Genomic DNA, 17804 nt, shown 5'->3' with positions numbered 1-17804 from the left:
GCTGCGGTCCTGGTGCCATGCTCTGCTGCTGCGGCACACTTTACCGTTTTTACCGTTTACCTTGAACACTTTCCCGTTCCCAATTGTAGTCCATGTGGATGGTAAAGTATCAAAAAGCCCCCCCCCCCCCCCAAAGTAAAAAAAAATTGTGAAAAACTCATGTTGACCTTTTACTTGTGTCAACATTTTGCCAATGTCAATCTATTGAATGTTGACCTTTTGTCTATCTATTCTATGTCGACATATCTAGACACTGCTGACCTTTCACCGGATTCAGGCCCTGCATCCGCACTTGTGTGTGATTCTTTCATCCTCCGACGCGCTTCGCAGCTGATTTCAGGCACGGAGGGCGCAATATGTACCCTACTAAATGTTTCCTGCTCTGCGCCATTTCTCAGTGATTCACAAAGCGAAGGGCTTAATGCACGTTTGTATGCGATGGGCGATGTTCGCGCAGCGGAGCTATTATCGGTAGACTGCGTTCGCAATGCGCATGAGTCAAGGTGCTTCCGCAATCCCGCCTGCAATGAGGATTTCATGGAGAAGGGATCGGCCGTTGTCAGTGACGGCTTGGAGGTGGTAATGGGGAGTGATTGGAAACACGCAGGCGCGTCATCCCTGTTTTAGGGGCGTGTATCCGCTGTCAGTTAGGAGCTCGTACATGCAAAAACATGGCGCCTGCGTCGCTGCTGCTGTGTCCGGTCTGTATAATGGCTGCGGATTTGTACGCAGTTGTGTATGACTTGGCGATGGTTCCAGGGGCGCCTCTGTCACGTCCTGACATTAGCCGGCCCTAGGTGTATTTGTCTGCTCCGTATTTCGGATGCAATGCCCGCTGTCCACCATCACAGATACTAAGGGGCTTATTCACTAAATAGGATGGGATGTTGCTATGGGCAACTAATCAGATTCTATCTATTAACTTCTAGAAGGTTCTAAATAAATAAGAAGTAGATTCTAATTGGTTGCCTATAGCAACATCCCATGTGTAATACTAGGACTCCTCTGTATAAGGCGCAGATGCACAAATCCCGACAGTGGTTTCCGGTACTTTGTGTAATCTGTTTCCCATATGCCACAAAGACTGGCTTAATTTGTAAATGCGACCCCATAGCGCCCCCCTAAAACCTCTGGGGGTTGCGTTGTGTTTGGAGATATCTGCTGCTGTTAGTTTCTAGCGATGCTGCATGTACAAACCCCCCCCCCACCGACAGCACGGTAAAGTCTGACTGGTTGCTATGGGTTACACAACATCATTGGTCTTTAATGAGATAATAATGTAGAGGACGTGTCCCTATCCAGTACCCGCTATACAATGTAATGTTGGTGCACGGTGCCCATGTGTTACCAGTGATGTGATTGCTGCAGATCCAGGCTTAGCTGGGACTAGGCCGCTGCGGGTAACCTAATGGAATATAACATCGGCAGACTGCATGCAGGCAGCGAGAGTTATTAACATGACATCCTGAGCGCAATCCGACAAGAACGCACAATCTACTTAGCATCAAGTCCAGAATCCAGATCTCCATCACGGTGCAGGTTGCAGGACAGATGAGACAGCCCGTCAGCAGCCGTACCCCCCAAGACCCAGAGGCGACTCTCAGGCAACCGATACAGCTGCTGAGGAGTCTGCCAGGGAGCCAGGTGCTGCTGGGGAATCTTCCTCAGATTAGCATCTGTGTTCTTAATTGCCATAAAGAAGAGGATACAGAGAACATGGCTTCCCTGAAGGAAAAGTGTGCGGCCGGCGTACGCTGCTCCTCTGGCAGAAGCCACCATGATAATGTATAGTAATGCTGCATAATACGTCAGAGAGGGAGACGAGGCACCACATGGTTACGTACTCACTGACTAGCACGCCCAATTATTTGTGCTAATAAACATTACAAGCGTAAATGGCTGATAAGAAATTACAGCATCAGAGGTACTCCATTCTCAGGTACTCCCGTGTCCTAGGAAATCCCATGCCTCAGGTACTCCCATGCCACAAGTACTCCCATGTCTCAGGTACTCCCATTCGGAGGTACTCTCCTATCTCAGGTACTCCCAGGACTCAGGTACTCCCATGCCTCAGGTACTCCCAGGCCTCAGGTACTCCCAGGCCTCAGGTACTCCCAGGTCTCAGGTACTCCCATTCTGAGGTACTCTCCTATCTCAGGTACTCCCAGGCCTCAGGTACTCCAAGGCCTCAGGTACAGTACTTCCAGGCCTCAGGTACAGTACTTCCAGGCCTCAGGTACTCCTATACTCAGTTACTCCCAAGCCACAGGTACTCCCATGCCTCTCGTTCTCCCATGCCTCTGGTTCTCCCATGCCGCAGGTACTCCCATTCTGAGGTACTTTCCTATCTCAGGTACTCCCAGGTCTCAGGTACTCCCAGGCCTCAGGTACAGTACTTCCAGGCCTCAGGTACTCCTATACTCAGTTACTCCCAAACCACAGGTACTACCATGCCTCTCATTCTCCCATGCCTCTGGTTCTCCCAGGCCTCAGGTCCTCCCATGCCTCTAGTAATCCCATGCCTCTGGTAATCCCATGCCTCTGGTACTCCCATGCCTCTGGTACTCCCATGCCTCTGGTACTCCCATGCCTCTGGTACTCCCATGCCTCTGGTACTCCCATGCCTCAGGTACTCCCATGCCTCAGGTACTCCCATGCATCAGGTACTCCCATGCATCAGGTACTCCCATGCCTCTGGTAATCCCATGCCTCTGGTAATCCCATGCCTCTGGTAATCCCATGCCTCAGGTACTCCCATGCCTCAGGTACTCCCAGCCTCTGGTACTCCCATGCCTCTGCTTCTCCCATACCTCAGCCCTCAGGTACTCCCATGCCTCAGGTACTCCCATGCCTCTGGTTCTCCCATGCCTCTGGTTCTCCCAGGCCTCTGGTTCTCCCAGGCCTCTGGTAATCCCATGCCTCTGGTAATCCCATGCCTCTGGTAATCCCATGCGTCAGGTACTCCCATGCCTCAGGTACTCCCATGCCTCTGCTTCTCCCATACCTTAGCCCTCAGGTACTCCCATGCCTCAGGTACTCCCATGCCTCAGGTACTCCCATGCATCAGGTACTCCCATGCCTCTGGTAATCCCATGCCTCTGGTAATCCCATGCCTCTGGTAATCCCATGCCTCAGGTACTCCCATGCCTCAAGTACTCCCATGCCTCAGGTACTCCCATGCCTCAGGTACTCCCATGCCTCTGGTTCTCCCAGGCCTCTGGTTCTCCCAGGCCTCAGGTTCTCCCATGCCTCAGGTACTCCCATGACTCAGGTACTCCCATGACTCAGGTACTCCCATGTTTTAGATATATACAGTATATGTCAAGGTTGAGCATGAGTTCTCTCCTCCGCAGTCCTTACATACTCACCTAGTAAGTTTGATAATTCTGTGTCGGCATAGCTGCCAATGGTGGTGGTGTCACCTCTGATTTCTGTGTTCTTCCTTGTCACATATTGTCAGAAGCGTTATTATGACTGTGTCACATATTTACCCCCATAGGTAAGTATATGACGGCTCGTTTCTATGGGGCCGTTGTGTGAGCAGCACACATCAGATACCAATATCCTATATATAGGAGTGGTGGACGGATTATAAAAGCCACTTACCTGAAGCTAAAGTTATTCCGTGTGCAGCGTCACTGGTCACACACCCGACCGTGTTACAGAGGGTTATAGTAAAGGTATAATCGCGGTAGGGTTCTAGCCCGGTCACTTCATAGAATAGTTCCTGACTCTCAGCTACGTAGATCACCTGGGGGGATAGAATCGTTCATTACTAAGCAGATCAGGGTCACGGCGACGAGGGCTGAATACACCATATGCTCTGTATACCGTATTACCATGACCGCGGCACAGCAGGAGGGCTGAATACACCATACAGTATGCTCTGTATACCGTATTACCATGACCGTGGCACAGCAGGAGGGCTGAATACACCATATGCTCTGTATCCTGTATTACCATGACCGCGGCACAGCAGGAGGGCTGAATACACCATATGCTCTGTATACCGTATTACCATGACCATGGCATAGCAGGAGGGCTGAATACGCCATATGCTCTGTATACCGTATTACCATGACCGCGGCAGAGCAGAAGGGCTGAATACACCATATGCTCTGTATACCGTATTACCATGACCACGGCACAGCAGGAGGGCTGAATACACCATATGCTCTGTATACCGTATTACCATGACCACGGCACAGCAGGAGGGCTGAATATGCCATATGCTCTGTATACCGTATTACCATGACCGCGGCACAGCAGAAGGGCTGAATACACATATGCTCTGTATACCGTATTACCATGACCGCGGCATAGCAGGAGGGCTGAATACACATATGCTCTGTATACCGTATTACCATGACCGCGGCACAGCAGGAGGGCTGAATACACCATATGCTCTGTATACCGTATTACCATGACCATGGCATAGCAGGAGGGCTGAATACACCATACAGTATGCTCTGTATACCGTATTACCATGACCACGGCACAGCAGGAGGGCTGAATATGCCATATGCTCTGTATACCGTATTACCATGACCGCGGAACAGCAGGAGGGCTGAATACACATATGCTCTGTATACCGTATTACCATGACCGCGGCACAACAGGAGGGCTGAATACGCCATATGCTCTGTATACCGTATTACCATGGCTGCGGCACAGCAGGAGGGCTGAATACGCCATATGCTCTGTATACCGTATTACCATGACCGCGGCACAGCAGGAGGGCTGAATACGCCATATGCTCTGTATACCGTATTACCATGACAGCGGCACAGCAGGAGGGCTGAATACGCCATATGCTCTGTATACCGTATTACCATGACCGCGGCACAGCAGGAGGGCTGAATACGCCATATGCTCTGTATACCGTATTACCATGGCCGCGGCACAGCAGGAGGGCTGAATACGCCATATGCTCTGTATACCGTATTACCATGACCGCGGCACAGCAGGAGGGCTGAATATGCCATATGCTCTGCATACCGTATTACCATGGCCGCGGCACAGCAGGAGGGCTGAATACGCCATATGCTCTGCATACCGTGTTACCATGACCGCGGCACAGCAGGAGGGCTGAATGCGCCATATGCTCTGCATACCGTATTACCATGGCCGCGGCACAGCAGGAGGGCTGAATACGCCATATGCTCTGCATACCGTATTACCATGGCCGCGGCACAGCAGGAGGGCTGAATGCGCCATATGCTCTGCATACCGTATTACCTTGACCGCAGCACAGCAGGAGGGCTGAATGCGCCATATGCTCTGCATACCGTATTACCATGACCGCGGCACAGCAGGAGGGCTGAATACGCCATATGCTCTGTATGCCGTACTACCATGACCGCGGCACAGCAGGAGGGCTGAATACGCCATATGCTCTGTATACCGTACTACCATGACCGCGGCACAGCAGGAGGGCTGAATACGCCATATGCTCTGTATACCATATTACCTTGACCGTGGCACAGCAGGAGGGCTCTGATTACAGACATAGAAGCGACAATTGCTACATGTTGTGTTTGTCATAAAAAAAAAAAGAGAAATTTTATGTTGCAAATAATATATAAAACTAAACCAGGGAAATATCCGAAGCACATAAAGGATAATTATGATATGGTCGCTGCGGGGATGACGGGGAACCGGAGCTCTGTCCAGACTTGTGTCTTGTTGCGTTCTTCCCCTAGTGTTACATGGACCAGCTCCCAAAGATATTGGCGCACATTTGTCATTGCTGCCGAGGCCAGATGGATGGTTTCATTATTGCATACTGGGCCTCATTCAGAGATGGACTCAGAGTAGGATTTTTTTTATGACAGTCACAGTGTCTCGCATCAGCGGTTACAGTGAGAATTTATTCGCAAAGTGAGTGAGAGGCAACGTTAGCGGGATGTCTCGGGGAGTGGCGACTCAAACAAAGGCGCATCATGATGACATAATTCATGGTTTAAAATGACCTTACATATATAAATGTGACAATGTTACTGGTGTGACCATACCACAGGGGAAGCTCCTCCTGCGCGGGGCGCCTCCGGCTGACCCCCAGATACCATATTGACAGTATAACCGGTAATCTCTCCTTGCTCCGCGTTGTTGGACGGTCGCTCCCAGGAGACGTTCAGAGAATGCGGGGACAGAGGAAGCACCGATGGGGGCGGCATGAAGGTGGGCACTGAGAATACAAACAGATCCTGTTAACATTCTAATGGGATAAATATAAAGAGGTCGGGGGAGTGGGGCTATAAGAGAATTTTCATGCAAATATTTAATTTATTATTATTGATTCACTTCACAGAGAATATTTGCCTGTTCAGATCTGTCACATACAGTACACTCACATTTCGTTTGGGACCAATATACCAGTAGATTTGGTATACTGGAGCACCCAGAGGAAACCCACGCAATTACAGGGAGAATATACAAACTCCACACATTAACCACTTCAGAGGGAATTGAAAGCAAAACCTCAGCTCTGTGAGACAGTAATGCTAACCACTACGGCCGTCACCACTAACAGGTGACTGTGGGGTAGATGTATGAGGCAGTGATAACAGAGAAGTGATAAAGTGCCTGGTACTTTATCACCGGACAATCAGCTGCTGTCTGCTAAGTTACAGGCCGGGTTTAAAAAGGGACAGTTAGGAGCTGACTGTCCGGTGATAAAGTACCAGGAACTTTATCCCTTCTCCTCTATTATCACGGCTTCATACATGTACCCCTGAATGTGGTTGGACCCATGGATAATCCAATTTAAAGGGGACCTGTCACCTGCGAACCCATGGAGGCAGCCATATTGTGTCCTGCACTAATATTTCTGTGACTGTAGGCAATTTATGGAAACCAGCAACATTACTAAGGGACTGATTCAGTGCCGATCGTTGGGCTGCGAATTCGCAACCTGAGCAATTACCAAACTACCACGCATGAACGCGGTGCGCTGACCATTAACAAGGTGATTGACAGCAGGCAATAGTTTGTGGGAGGCAGGATAGGTGTTGTCTGGCCATCGGGAGGGCCGACATCAGCAGCGGCCTCCTCCTCATCACGGCCACTCTGCGCTGCGATCAGAGGGAAAACCAATATTTGTGAGTAAAGTAGTGATGGGGCAGCGGCAACGTGGTGGCAACCTACCGCTGGTGGCGGGGTCAGTGTATTGTGGGAGTGGTCCGGACAATGCAGGCGTGTACAGACCACTCGGGGGGAGGGCTGCGTGACAGTCACACGCAACAGCAACCTGAAAAATGGCCTGCCTTTAGCAATGTGTCTGCAAAATGTTGCATCACAGGGAAGCAATTGGGGAGCAGCCTGATGCAACTAAAACAGAATTAGACCCTGAGGGGGTTATTCTGGTTCACTCCTTCTGGCAAATTCCTTCTTAGATGGACAAAACCATGTGCAATGCAGGTGGGGCCAGATGTAACATGTGCAAAGTGTGTTATATTTGGGTGAGTTATTTTGTTTCTGTGCTGGGTAAATACTGACTGCATTATTTTTACACTGCAATATAGATCTCACTTTGAAGTAAAACCCCGCCCAAATCTAATTCTCTCTGCACATGTTACATCTGCCCCACCTGCAGTGCACATGGTTTGGTTCATTTGAGAAGGAATCTGCCAGATGGAGTGAACCAGAATAACTCTTAAGTTCAGATTTGTCTCTGTTATTTAAGCAATAGTCATTCCTTTTGATATATGGGGAGAACCACACCAAGAACCATCGCCATCTTGTTGCAGTGTTATACCGAGAGTGGAACGTATCTTTGCCCATCTCAGCTTCCAGAAACCCTGCAACAGCCTGAGCCTAGCTACTACCACTTGTACAGTATATGCACCGCCAGCTAGTGCTCAGGATATTCCACTGAAGCTGCGTTCCATCATCCATGACACTGAGTGCATGCAATAGTGAGTACGGCTGCGCAAACTTTCTACTGCTCAATAAACCCCACTACTGGTTAAGTACTGGGCTGTTTGGTGACATTGAATCCGACCTGGGTTATAAGCTGTGTGTGTGAAAGGGGTATTAGACCTCTATCCTCACAATGTGGTACAATTTATAGGCATCGAACAAGAAACAGCAAATAAGGGCATGAACGCACACACGGGTGAATTGGCAACAGAAACCGAAGGGAAAATTCCCGGTGGGCAGAGATGCCAGGAGTGGTTACACTGGTGGTGTGAGTGTGTTAGGGGGTAGGGGGCAAGTTGGTATGAGTCTGTTCAGGTGTAGAAGGTGGCAGGCCGGCGATGTGGGCGTAAAAGGGGCCACATTTTGGCATTTTCTCCAGGGTCACTAAACTCCCAATCTGCCCACGCCTTCGCACACACACACACACACATTCAGACTTTTCTCCTCCGTTCTGGAGGCGGACTCCCCCCTTGCGAGTGTCAGTGCTCGCTGGGTCCCATTTTCTTCTCCAAAAAAGTTAGGCCAATAGATGACGGGAATTTTTAAAAACTAAAAACATTACATAAATAAATAAAAATCAACCCACAAATGAATATGAAGAACTTCTCACCAGATTCTGCGGTCTTATATGTGACCCATTCGGAAGCAACACTGCCAGCCATATTTGTGGACACAACACAAATCTCATACTCTGTGTTCGGCTCCAGATTAGTGATAATTGCGCTGGTGACCGGTGGCTTCAGCGCATTTTCATTTGCAGACTCTACAACGGGCTGTGGGTTGAGCCATCCGCTGGCTTGGAAGACCCGACGTTCAGTTGTCTGGAGGAAACTTCTCATGTACAGTTCGTGTCTTATAATGACGCCTAAAAATAAAATCATTTAAAAAGTATTTATTACCTGGTGGAACAGGCGCTGATGTCCTACTGTACAAACCACGGCCACCTATCAGGCACTAGTTACCCAACCACAGCCACCTATCAGGCACTAGTTACCCAACCATGGCACCTATCAGGCACTAGTTACCCAACCTCGGCCACCTATCAGGCAATAGTTACCCAACCACGGACACCTATCAGGCACTAGTAACCCAACCACAGCCACCTATCAGGCACTAGTTACCCAACCACGGCCACCTATCAGGCACTAGTTACCCAACCATGGCCACCTATCAGGCACTAGTTACCCAACCTCGGCCACCTATCAGGCAATAGTTACCCAACCACGGCCACCTATCAGGCACTAGTAACCCAACCACAGCCACCTATCAGGCACTAGTTACCCAACCACGGCCACCTATCAGGCACTAGTTACCGAACCACGGCCACCTATCAGGCACTAGTTACCCAACCACGGCCACCTATCAGGCACTAGTTACCCAACCACGGCCACCTATCAGACACTAGTTACCCAACCACGGCCACCTATCAGGCATTGGTTACCCAACCATGGCCACCTATCGGGCACTAGTAATCCAACCATGGCCATCTATCGGGCACTAGTTTCCCAACCATGGCCACCTATCAGGCACTAGTTACCCAACCACGGCCACCTATCAGGCACTAGTTACCCAACCTCGGCCACCTATCAGGCAATAGTTACCCAACCACGGCCACCTATCTGGCACTAGTAACCCAACCACAGCCACCTATCAGGTACTAGTTACCCAACCACGGCCACCTATCAGGCACTAGTTACCCAACCACGGCCACCTATTAGGCACTAGTTACCCAACCATGGCCACCTATCAGGCACTAGTTACCCAACCATGGCCACCTATCAGGCACTAGTTACCCAACCATGGCCACCTATCAGGCACTAGTTACCCAACCACGGCCACCTATCGGGCACTAGTAATCCAACCATGGCCATCTATCAGGCACTAGTTACCCAACCATGGCCACCTATCAGGCACTAGTTACCCAACCACTGCCACCTATCGGGCACTAGTAACCCAACCATGGCCATCTATCAGTCACTAGTAATCCAACCACGGCCACCTATCAGGCACTAGTTACCCAACCACGGCCACCTATCAGGCACTAGTAACCCAACCACGGCCACCTATCAGGCACTAGTAACCCAACCACGGCCACCTATCAGGCACTAGTTACCCAACCATGACCACCTAGCAGGCACTAGTAACCCAACCACGGCCACCTATCAGGCACTAGTTACCCAACCACGGCCACCTATCAGGCACTAGTAACCCAATCACGGCCACCTATCAGTCACTAGTTACCCAACCACGGCCACCTATCAGGCACTAGTAACCCAATTACGGCCACCTATCAGGCACTAGTAACCCAACCACGGCCACCTATCCGGCACTAGTTACCCAACCACGGCCACCTATCAGGCACTAGTAACCCAACCACGGCCACCTATCGGGCACTAGTAACCCAACCACGGCCACCTATCGGGCACTAGTAATCTAGTACAGCCCATTACGATAAGGGGTGTAAAAGAGGTATAACCACACCATGTGACGCCTCTGGATAAAGGGTCTGAATCAGGCCCAGAGCATGGGACCAGCCAATCAGCTCCTAGCTATTATGTTACAGACTGTGGTGCAGATGTATTAACCATACGTCACAACTGTACTGCTTTGTGCGGGACGTCCCGTTTTTTGGGAGAACGGGGACTAGACGCTGTGCTTTCCATAGCAGAATGTGGCGGCTAACAGCAGTGTGTATGGGCCTGAAGTCATGGCGGTATCCATAGGCACAAAGGAGTGTACAGCGCTAATTTCCCAGTAATCCAATAATTACTACCGACGTAACACATTTCCCCTTGTACCCACATAACAAATGGCGGCTTTTGGTTTTACTGAATATTCCAATAAAATCTTATCTTTAATATATCTGCTAATCTCCTATTATCCCAGTGAAAGTGGAATAAACATATACGCCGTATACTGGGTGCTGTACACTGCGCTGTGTAGTACGCAGTATACTGGGTGCTGTACGCTGTGTGGTGTAGTACGCAGTATACTGGGTGCTGTACGCTGCGCTGTGTACTGTAGTACACAGTATACTGGGTGCTGTACGCTGCGCGGTGTAGTACACATTATACTGAGTATACTGGGTGCTGTACGCTGCGCTGTGTAACACTGCAGTCATTCTGATTTTGCATAAGCAGCTGATTAACAGAGGAAATGCATTACACTGTATGATATTATTTTCCTGTGTCATCAGTAACTATTTTGGAAGTGTAGATTGTCTGTCTTAAAACAATCCTAATTAGCATTGATCCTCACACTAAAAATAATTGTCCTTGACAATGAGGCAAAAAAAAAAAGAAATATCATTATAAAGCTTTGTGGTGTTGAAACGCGGCGCGTATGCAAAATGCCTAACGCGTTTGCCCCTCAGCAACTGCACGTCCGGGGCAACAAAATACACTCATTTGCTGAACCTAAAAAAAGAACTTAATTTTGCACTTTTTAATTAATTAAACTTAAAAGTGGGAATGAGAAGAGAAGAGAGCATTATATAAAAGGTGGTTCATTTATGCTGACCACATACAGTATGCCAGGGATGGTGCAGAGTGCTACGTATGCCAGGGATGGTGCAGAGCGCTACGTATGTCGGGGATGGTGCAGAGCACTACGTATGTCAGGGATGGTGCAGAGCGCTACGTATGTCGGGGATGGTGCAGAGCGCTACCTATGTCTGGGATGGTGCAGAGCGCTACGTATGTCGGGGATGGTGCAGAGCGCTACGTATGTCAGGGATGGTGCAGATCGCTACGTATGTCGGGGATGGTGCAGAGCGCTACCTATGTCAGGGATGGTGCAGAGCGCTACCTATGTCGGGGATGGTGCAGAGCGCTACCTATGTCGGGGATGGTGCAAAGCGCTACCTATGTCAGGGATGGTGCAGAGCGCTACGTATGTCAGGGATGTTGCAGACCGCTACGTATGTCGGGGATAGTGCAGAGCGCTACGTATGTCGGGGATGGTGCAGAGCACTATGTATATCAGGGATGGTGCAGAGCGCTACGTATGTCGGGGATGGTGCAGAGCGCTACGTATGTCAGGGATGGTGCAGATCGCTACGTATGTCGGGGATGGTGCAGAGCGCTACCTATGTCAGGGATGGTGCAGAGCGCTACCTATGTCGGGGATGGTGCAGAGCGCTACCTATGTCGGGGATGGTGCAAAGCGCTACCTATGTCAGGGATGGTGCAGAGCGCTACGTATGTCAGGGATGTTGCAGACCGCTACGTATGTCGGGGATAGTGCAGAGCGCTACCTATGTCAGGGATGGTGCAGAGCGCTACGTATGTCAGGGATGTTGCAGACCGCTACGTATGTCGGGGATAGTGCAGAGCGCTACGTATGTCGGGGATGGTGCAGAGCGCTACGTATGTCGGGGATGGCGCAGAGCGCTACGTATGTCGGGGATGGTGCAGAGCACTACGTATATCAGGGATGGTGCAGAGCGCTACGTATGTCGGGGATGGTGCAGAGCGCTACGTATGTCAGGGATGGTGCAGATCGCTACGTATGTCGGGGATGGTGCAGAGCGCTACCTATGTCAGGGATGGTGCAGAGCGCTACCTATGTCGGGGATGGTGCAGAGCGCTACCTATGTCGGGGATGGTGCAAAGCGCTACCTATGTCAGGGATGGTGCAGAGCGCTACGTATGTCAGGGATGTTGCAGACCGCTACGTATGTCGGGGATAGTGCAGAGCGCTACCTATGTCAGGGATGGTGCAGAGCGCTACGTATGTCAGGGATGTTGCAGACCGCTACGTATGTCGGGGATAGTGCAGAGCGCTACGTATGTCGGGGATGGTGCAGAGCGCTACGTATGTCGGGGATGGCGCAGAGCGCTACGTATGTCGGGGATGGTGCAGAGCACTACGTATATCAGGGATGGTGCAGAGCGCTACGTATGTCGGGGATGGTGCAGAGCGCTACGTATGTCAGGGATGGTGCAGATCGCTACGTATGTCGGGGATGGTGCAGAGCGCTACCTATGTCAGGGATGGTGCAGAGCGCTACCTATGTCGGGGATGGTGCAGAGCGCTACCTATGTCGGGGATGGTGCAAAGCGCTACCTATGTCAGGGATGGTGCAGAGCGCTACGTATGTCAGGGATGTTGCAGACCGCTACGTATGTCGGGGATAGTGCAGAGCGCTACGTATGTCGGGGATGGTGCAGAGCGCTACGTATGTCGGGGATGGCGCAGAGCGCTACGTATGTCGGGGATGGTGCAGAGCACTACGTATATCAGGGATGGTGCAGAGCGCTACGTATATCAGGGATGGTGCAGAGCGCTACGTATGTCGGGGATGGTGCAGAGCGCTACGTATGTTGGGGATAGTGCAGAGCGCTACCTATGTCGGGGATGGTGCAGAACGCTACCTATGTCGGGGATGGTGCAGAGCGCTACCTATGTCGGGGATGGTGCAGAGCGCTACCTATGTCGGGGATGGTGTAGAGCGCTACCTATGCCGGGGATGGTGCAGAGCAATACGTATGTCGGGGATAGTGCAGAGCGCTACCTATGTCGGGGATGGTGCAGAGCGCTACCTATGTCGGGGATGGTGCAGAGCGCTACGTATGTCGGGGATGGTGCAGAGCGCTACGTATGTCGGGGATGGTGCTGTGGAACTGCAGACTACACATAGTAAATACGCCTGTTTCCATCATTTGCACCCAGTGTATGATACTGCAGGTTCAAGTTCACACTGATAATTATATTCAAACATGCACACAGCCCAGGAGCAACTGCTCAGTTCTACCCAATAGCTGCAGGTCTACAAGATCATTTTATTTATAAAATAGTACATACAGATGTGTCCACATCCAGCCTCTGCGAACGCTAGACAGCCCTTGTAATCTCGCCAGAAAACCTTGTAATGAAGCAGTCCTTATGCAGATACAGCCGCGGTCACACACAGAATATAGGCATGCTGCATATCATATTACTTACACTGTAACATAGCAATTCTATATGCAGACACAGTCGCGGTCACACACAAAATATAGGCATGCTGCATATCATATTACTGACACTGTAACATTGTATTCCTTATGCAGACACACCCACGGTTACACACAGAATATAGGCATGCTGCATATCATATTACTGACACTGTAACATAGCATTCTATATGCAGACATACCCGCAGTCACTCACAGAATATAGGCATGCTGTATATCATTTTACTGACATTGTAAGGTAGCATTCTATGTGCAGACACACCCGCAGTCACACACAGAATATAGGCATGCTGCATATCATATTACTGACACTGTAACATAGCATTCTATATGTAGACACAGCCGTGGCCACACACAGAATATAGGCATGCTGCATATCATATTACTGACACTGTAACATAGCATTCTATATGTAGACACAGCCGCGGCCACACACAGAATATAGGCATGCTGCATATCATATTACTGACACTGTAACATAGCATTCTATATGTAGACACAGCCGTGGCCACACACAGAATATAGGCATGCTGCATATCATATTACTGACACTGTAACATAGCATTCTATATGTAGACACAGCCATGGCCACACACAGAATATAGGCATGCTGCATATCATATTACTGACACTGTAACATAGCATTCTATATGTAGACACAGCCGTGGCCACACACAGAATATAGGCATACTGCATATCATATTACTGACACTGTAACATAGCATTCTATATGTAGACACAGCCATGGCCACACACAGAATATAGGCACACTGCATATCATATTAATGATACTGTAACATAGCATTACTTATGCAGACACAGTCACATTCACATGCTATATATCCTTTTAATGACACTGTAATGCAGGGGTTCCCAATCTTTTTTGATTCACGGCACCCTAGAGTATCAAAAACATTTTCACGGTACCCCTAGGCCAAATTTGTATTTATTAGATTGGGTTTATATGTGATTCTTAGGGTCAGTTATTTGGGAAAGGGCAGGATTTGCTTTTGTTTATACACATTTTATAATTGGCAGCCACCAGCACTTGTTTTGCTCATAAATAATTAGCCATTAATAATTTGAATTGGTCCTGGACCACCAACCCAGGGCACCCCTGCAAGTGTCCTGAGGCACCCCAGGGAGCCACGGCACACAGTTTGGGAACCACTGCTGTAATGTATAATTTCCATATCCAGACAAAGCTGCGGTCACACTCAGAATATAGGCATGCTGCATATCATTTAACTCTGCAGAAGCTGCTTGTGCGTCTTATTCACATTGCAATGTGGATAAGATGTATTTTGGCAAAACAAAGTTGCACGTGACCTGTGTCCTCATTCACACCAGGCATCTCCTGCTATGCTGCATACTGAGGCCGCATCTGTACAGACTGTTTCTGTGCTTCCATTTGCTTTATTGCATGAGAAGAAATGCAGCTGCTGGGCAGCGGGGTGTGGCAGAGACTGGCATGTGCTGGTTATATAGATTGTCTTATTGATAGGTCCCTAATGGTAAATAATAGGTGGGATTACTGTAGGTACTACTAGGATGGTAATAACTAATCTGTAGGTGGGTATCCAGGCTGTAGGTCCACAATGTCTATGACGACAGTTAATACAGTAGGTTGACACAACATGCCTATGGTTGCTATAGGTAAAACAAGCAAAATGCTGACATGTCTACAGCCAAAGAAAAAGATGTAAGGCGCCACTTGTGTCCTGGACTGGTCACTATCCCCTATAGGTATACAGTCTTTTGGTCGATCACGGGAAGATCGAACGTACTTAGATCGACACCACTTCACAGACACTCCATTGGTCGACAGTTACTTTACATCGAAACATTTTAGGTCGAATGTCCCATTCCCCCCCTATATGGGTTAGGGTGTAAAAGTGACAGTAAGGTGCAGGTATTCCCTTATTCATCTAGGGCAGGGGTGTCAAACTCAAATTCATCGGGGGCCGCATCAGCAGTTTGGTCACCCTCAAAGGGCCGCTGTATAATAATGCAATGACACCACAGGCTGCTCCCGCTGTATAATAATAATGCAATGACACCACAGGCTGCTCCCGCTGTATAATAATAATGCAATGACACCACAGGCTGCTCCCGCTGTATAATAATAATGCAATGACAGCACAGGCTGCTCCCGCTGTATAATATAACAATAGTAATGCCATGACACAAATTATTATACAGGGGGAGCAGCCTGTGGTGTCATTGCATTATTATTATTATACAGAGGGAGCAGCCTGTGGTGTCATGGCATTACTTTTATATTATACAGGGGGTGCAGCCTGTGGTGTCATGGCATTATTATTATACAGGGGGAGCAGCTTGTGGTGTCATGGCATAATGCCATGACACCACAGGCTGCTCCCCCTGTACAATAATAATGACACCACAGGCTGCTCCCCCTGTATAATATAAAAGTAATGCCATGGCACCACAGGCTGCTCCCCCTGTACAATAATAATGACACCACAGGCTGCTCCCCCTGTATAATATAAAAGTAATGCCATGACACCACCACCAGATATATTGTTTTTTTTATGTAACTTACTGTATTTTATCCCTCAGGCTCCTTTACTGCTGCTGCTGCTGCGGCTCCAGTAATTTCAATTCCACTCTCTGCGCCGCGGCCTGTCCTGCTGCGGCCCCCCGACTCGGCCTTCCTTCCTCTCTGCAGACGCGTGGGTGGAGGCGTCATCGTCATGACGTCCCCACCCAGCGCTTGCCACTGCCTCGATAAGAGGGAACAGGCTGCCAGGCCCTCCTCCACGCAGCCGTGGAGGCCGGCGGCCATGTTCCTGTGGCCGCAGACATCTTAAAAGACCACAGGAACATGGCCGCCGGCAGTGCAAAAAAAAACTCTCAAAAAGATCTCAAAAAAGAGAATAAAAGGTGAAGGCTGGCGGTGGCTGCGCGGGCCACATGACGAGGTCTGTCGGGCCGGATTTGGCCCGCGGGCCTTGTGTTTGACACCCGTGATCTAGGGTGTCAGCTATTCTCTAAGTATTAACACCTTGGTGAATGGTGTGCATCAAAAATTAAGAACAAAGAACAAATGCTTATAGCCAATACATGAAAAGGTTGACGTATACCACACCCCTATAGATGTACAAGCACCAGTGCCACCTTCACCCCATACCACTAGGACAGGACTTACCGTTAGGGTGAGATGGCGGTGACCACTGTAAATGAAGGTCTGTAGAGCTGGAGTTCCGCAGAAGTGGCAGTGCCTGGCCTGTAGGTGGCGCCTGGGCCGTTACCACGGTGACTGGCAGACTCTGCAGACAGCCCTCTGAGGTACACGCTTGGACTGAAAAATTATACTTGGTAAAGGGAGTCAAATTATGGACAGTCGTCTTTGTGTCCCGGCCCTCATAAGCCGTTATGGCCTTCGATGACCCCACAGGTGCATACGTCAGCCTGAAAGTCTCTGTTGGGCCAGTTTCATGAGGAGTAATTGTCCAGGTCAGTGAGGCGGAGTGTTGCCCCACAGGGAGGCTGAGACTCAAATCTAATTGGCCAGACGGTGCTCCAGCTCTTGTGCGATACACCACCGCGGGGCTGCTGACGGCTCCTCGCACATTCCTTGCCTCCAGGCGATACGAGTAGGTGGTGTATGGTGACAGCGCCGTGTCCATGTAACTCTGCACACCTGGTCCAATGACATAAGAGACCATGTAAGGATTTATATTCTCAGGTTGTTCCCCTGCAGCCCATAGCCCTGTATATCATATGTACAGTACTAACGGCAGCCCACTGCCCTGTATATCATATGTACTAACTGCAGCCCATAGCCCTGTATATCATATGTACTAACTGCAGCCCACTGCCCTGTATATCATATGTACTAACTGCAGCCCACTGCCCTGTATATCATATGTACTAACTGCAGCCCACTGCCCTGTATATCAT

At 49.7% G+C, this 17804-nt stretch overlaps 1 protein-coding gene across 8 annotated transcripts in view; it reads right to left on the bottom strand.

Annotated features, from left to right (window-relative positions):
• USH2A (usherin) overlaps positions 1 to 17804 on the bottom strand; it is a 739769-nt gene that overhangs the window by 518020 nt on the left and 203945 nt on the right. For all 8 annotated transcript variants that reach the window (XM_083175163.1, XM_083175160.1, XM_083175162.1 and 5 more), the window contains exons 16-19: positions 17050 to 17544; positions 8531 to 8785; positions 6015 to 6187; positions 3607 to 3751 (exon numbers count right to left, since the gene is read on the bottom strand). In XM_083175163.1, the coding sequence (XP_083031289.1) occupies positions 3607 to 3751; positions 6015 to 6187; positions 8531 to 8785; positions 17050 to 17544 (1068 nt within the window). The remainder of the gene's footprint in view (positions 1 to 3606; positions 3752 to 6014; positions 6188 to 8530; positions 8786 to 17049; positions 17545 to 17804) is intronic.

This window comes from Crinia signifera, chromosome 3 (assembly GCF_055691185.1).
Source record: "Crinia signifera chromosome 3, ASM5569118v1, whole genome shotgun sequence".
Taxonomy (NCBI): Eukaryota; Metazoa; Chordata; class Amphibia; order Anura; family Myobatrachidae; genus Crinia; species Crinia signifera.
This window is presented reverse-complemented; position numbering and strand designations above follow the sequence as displayed.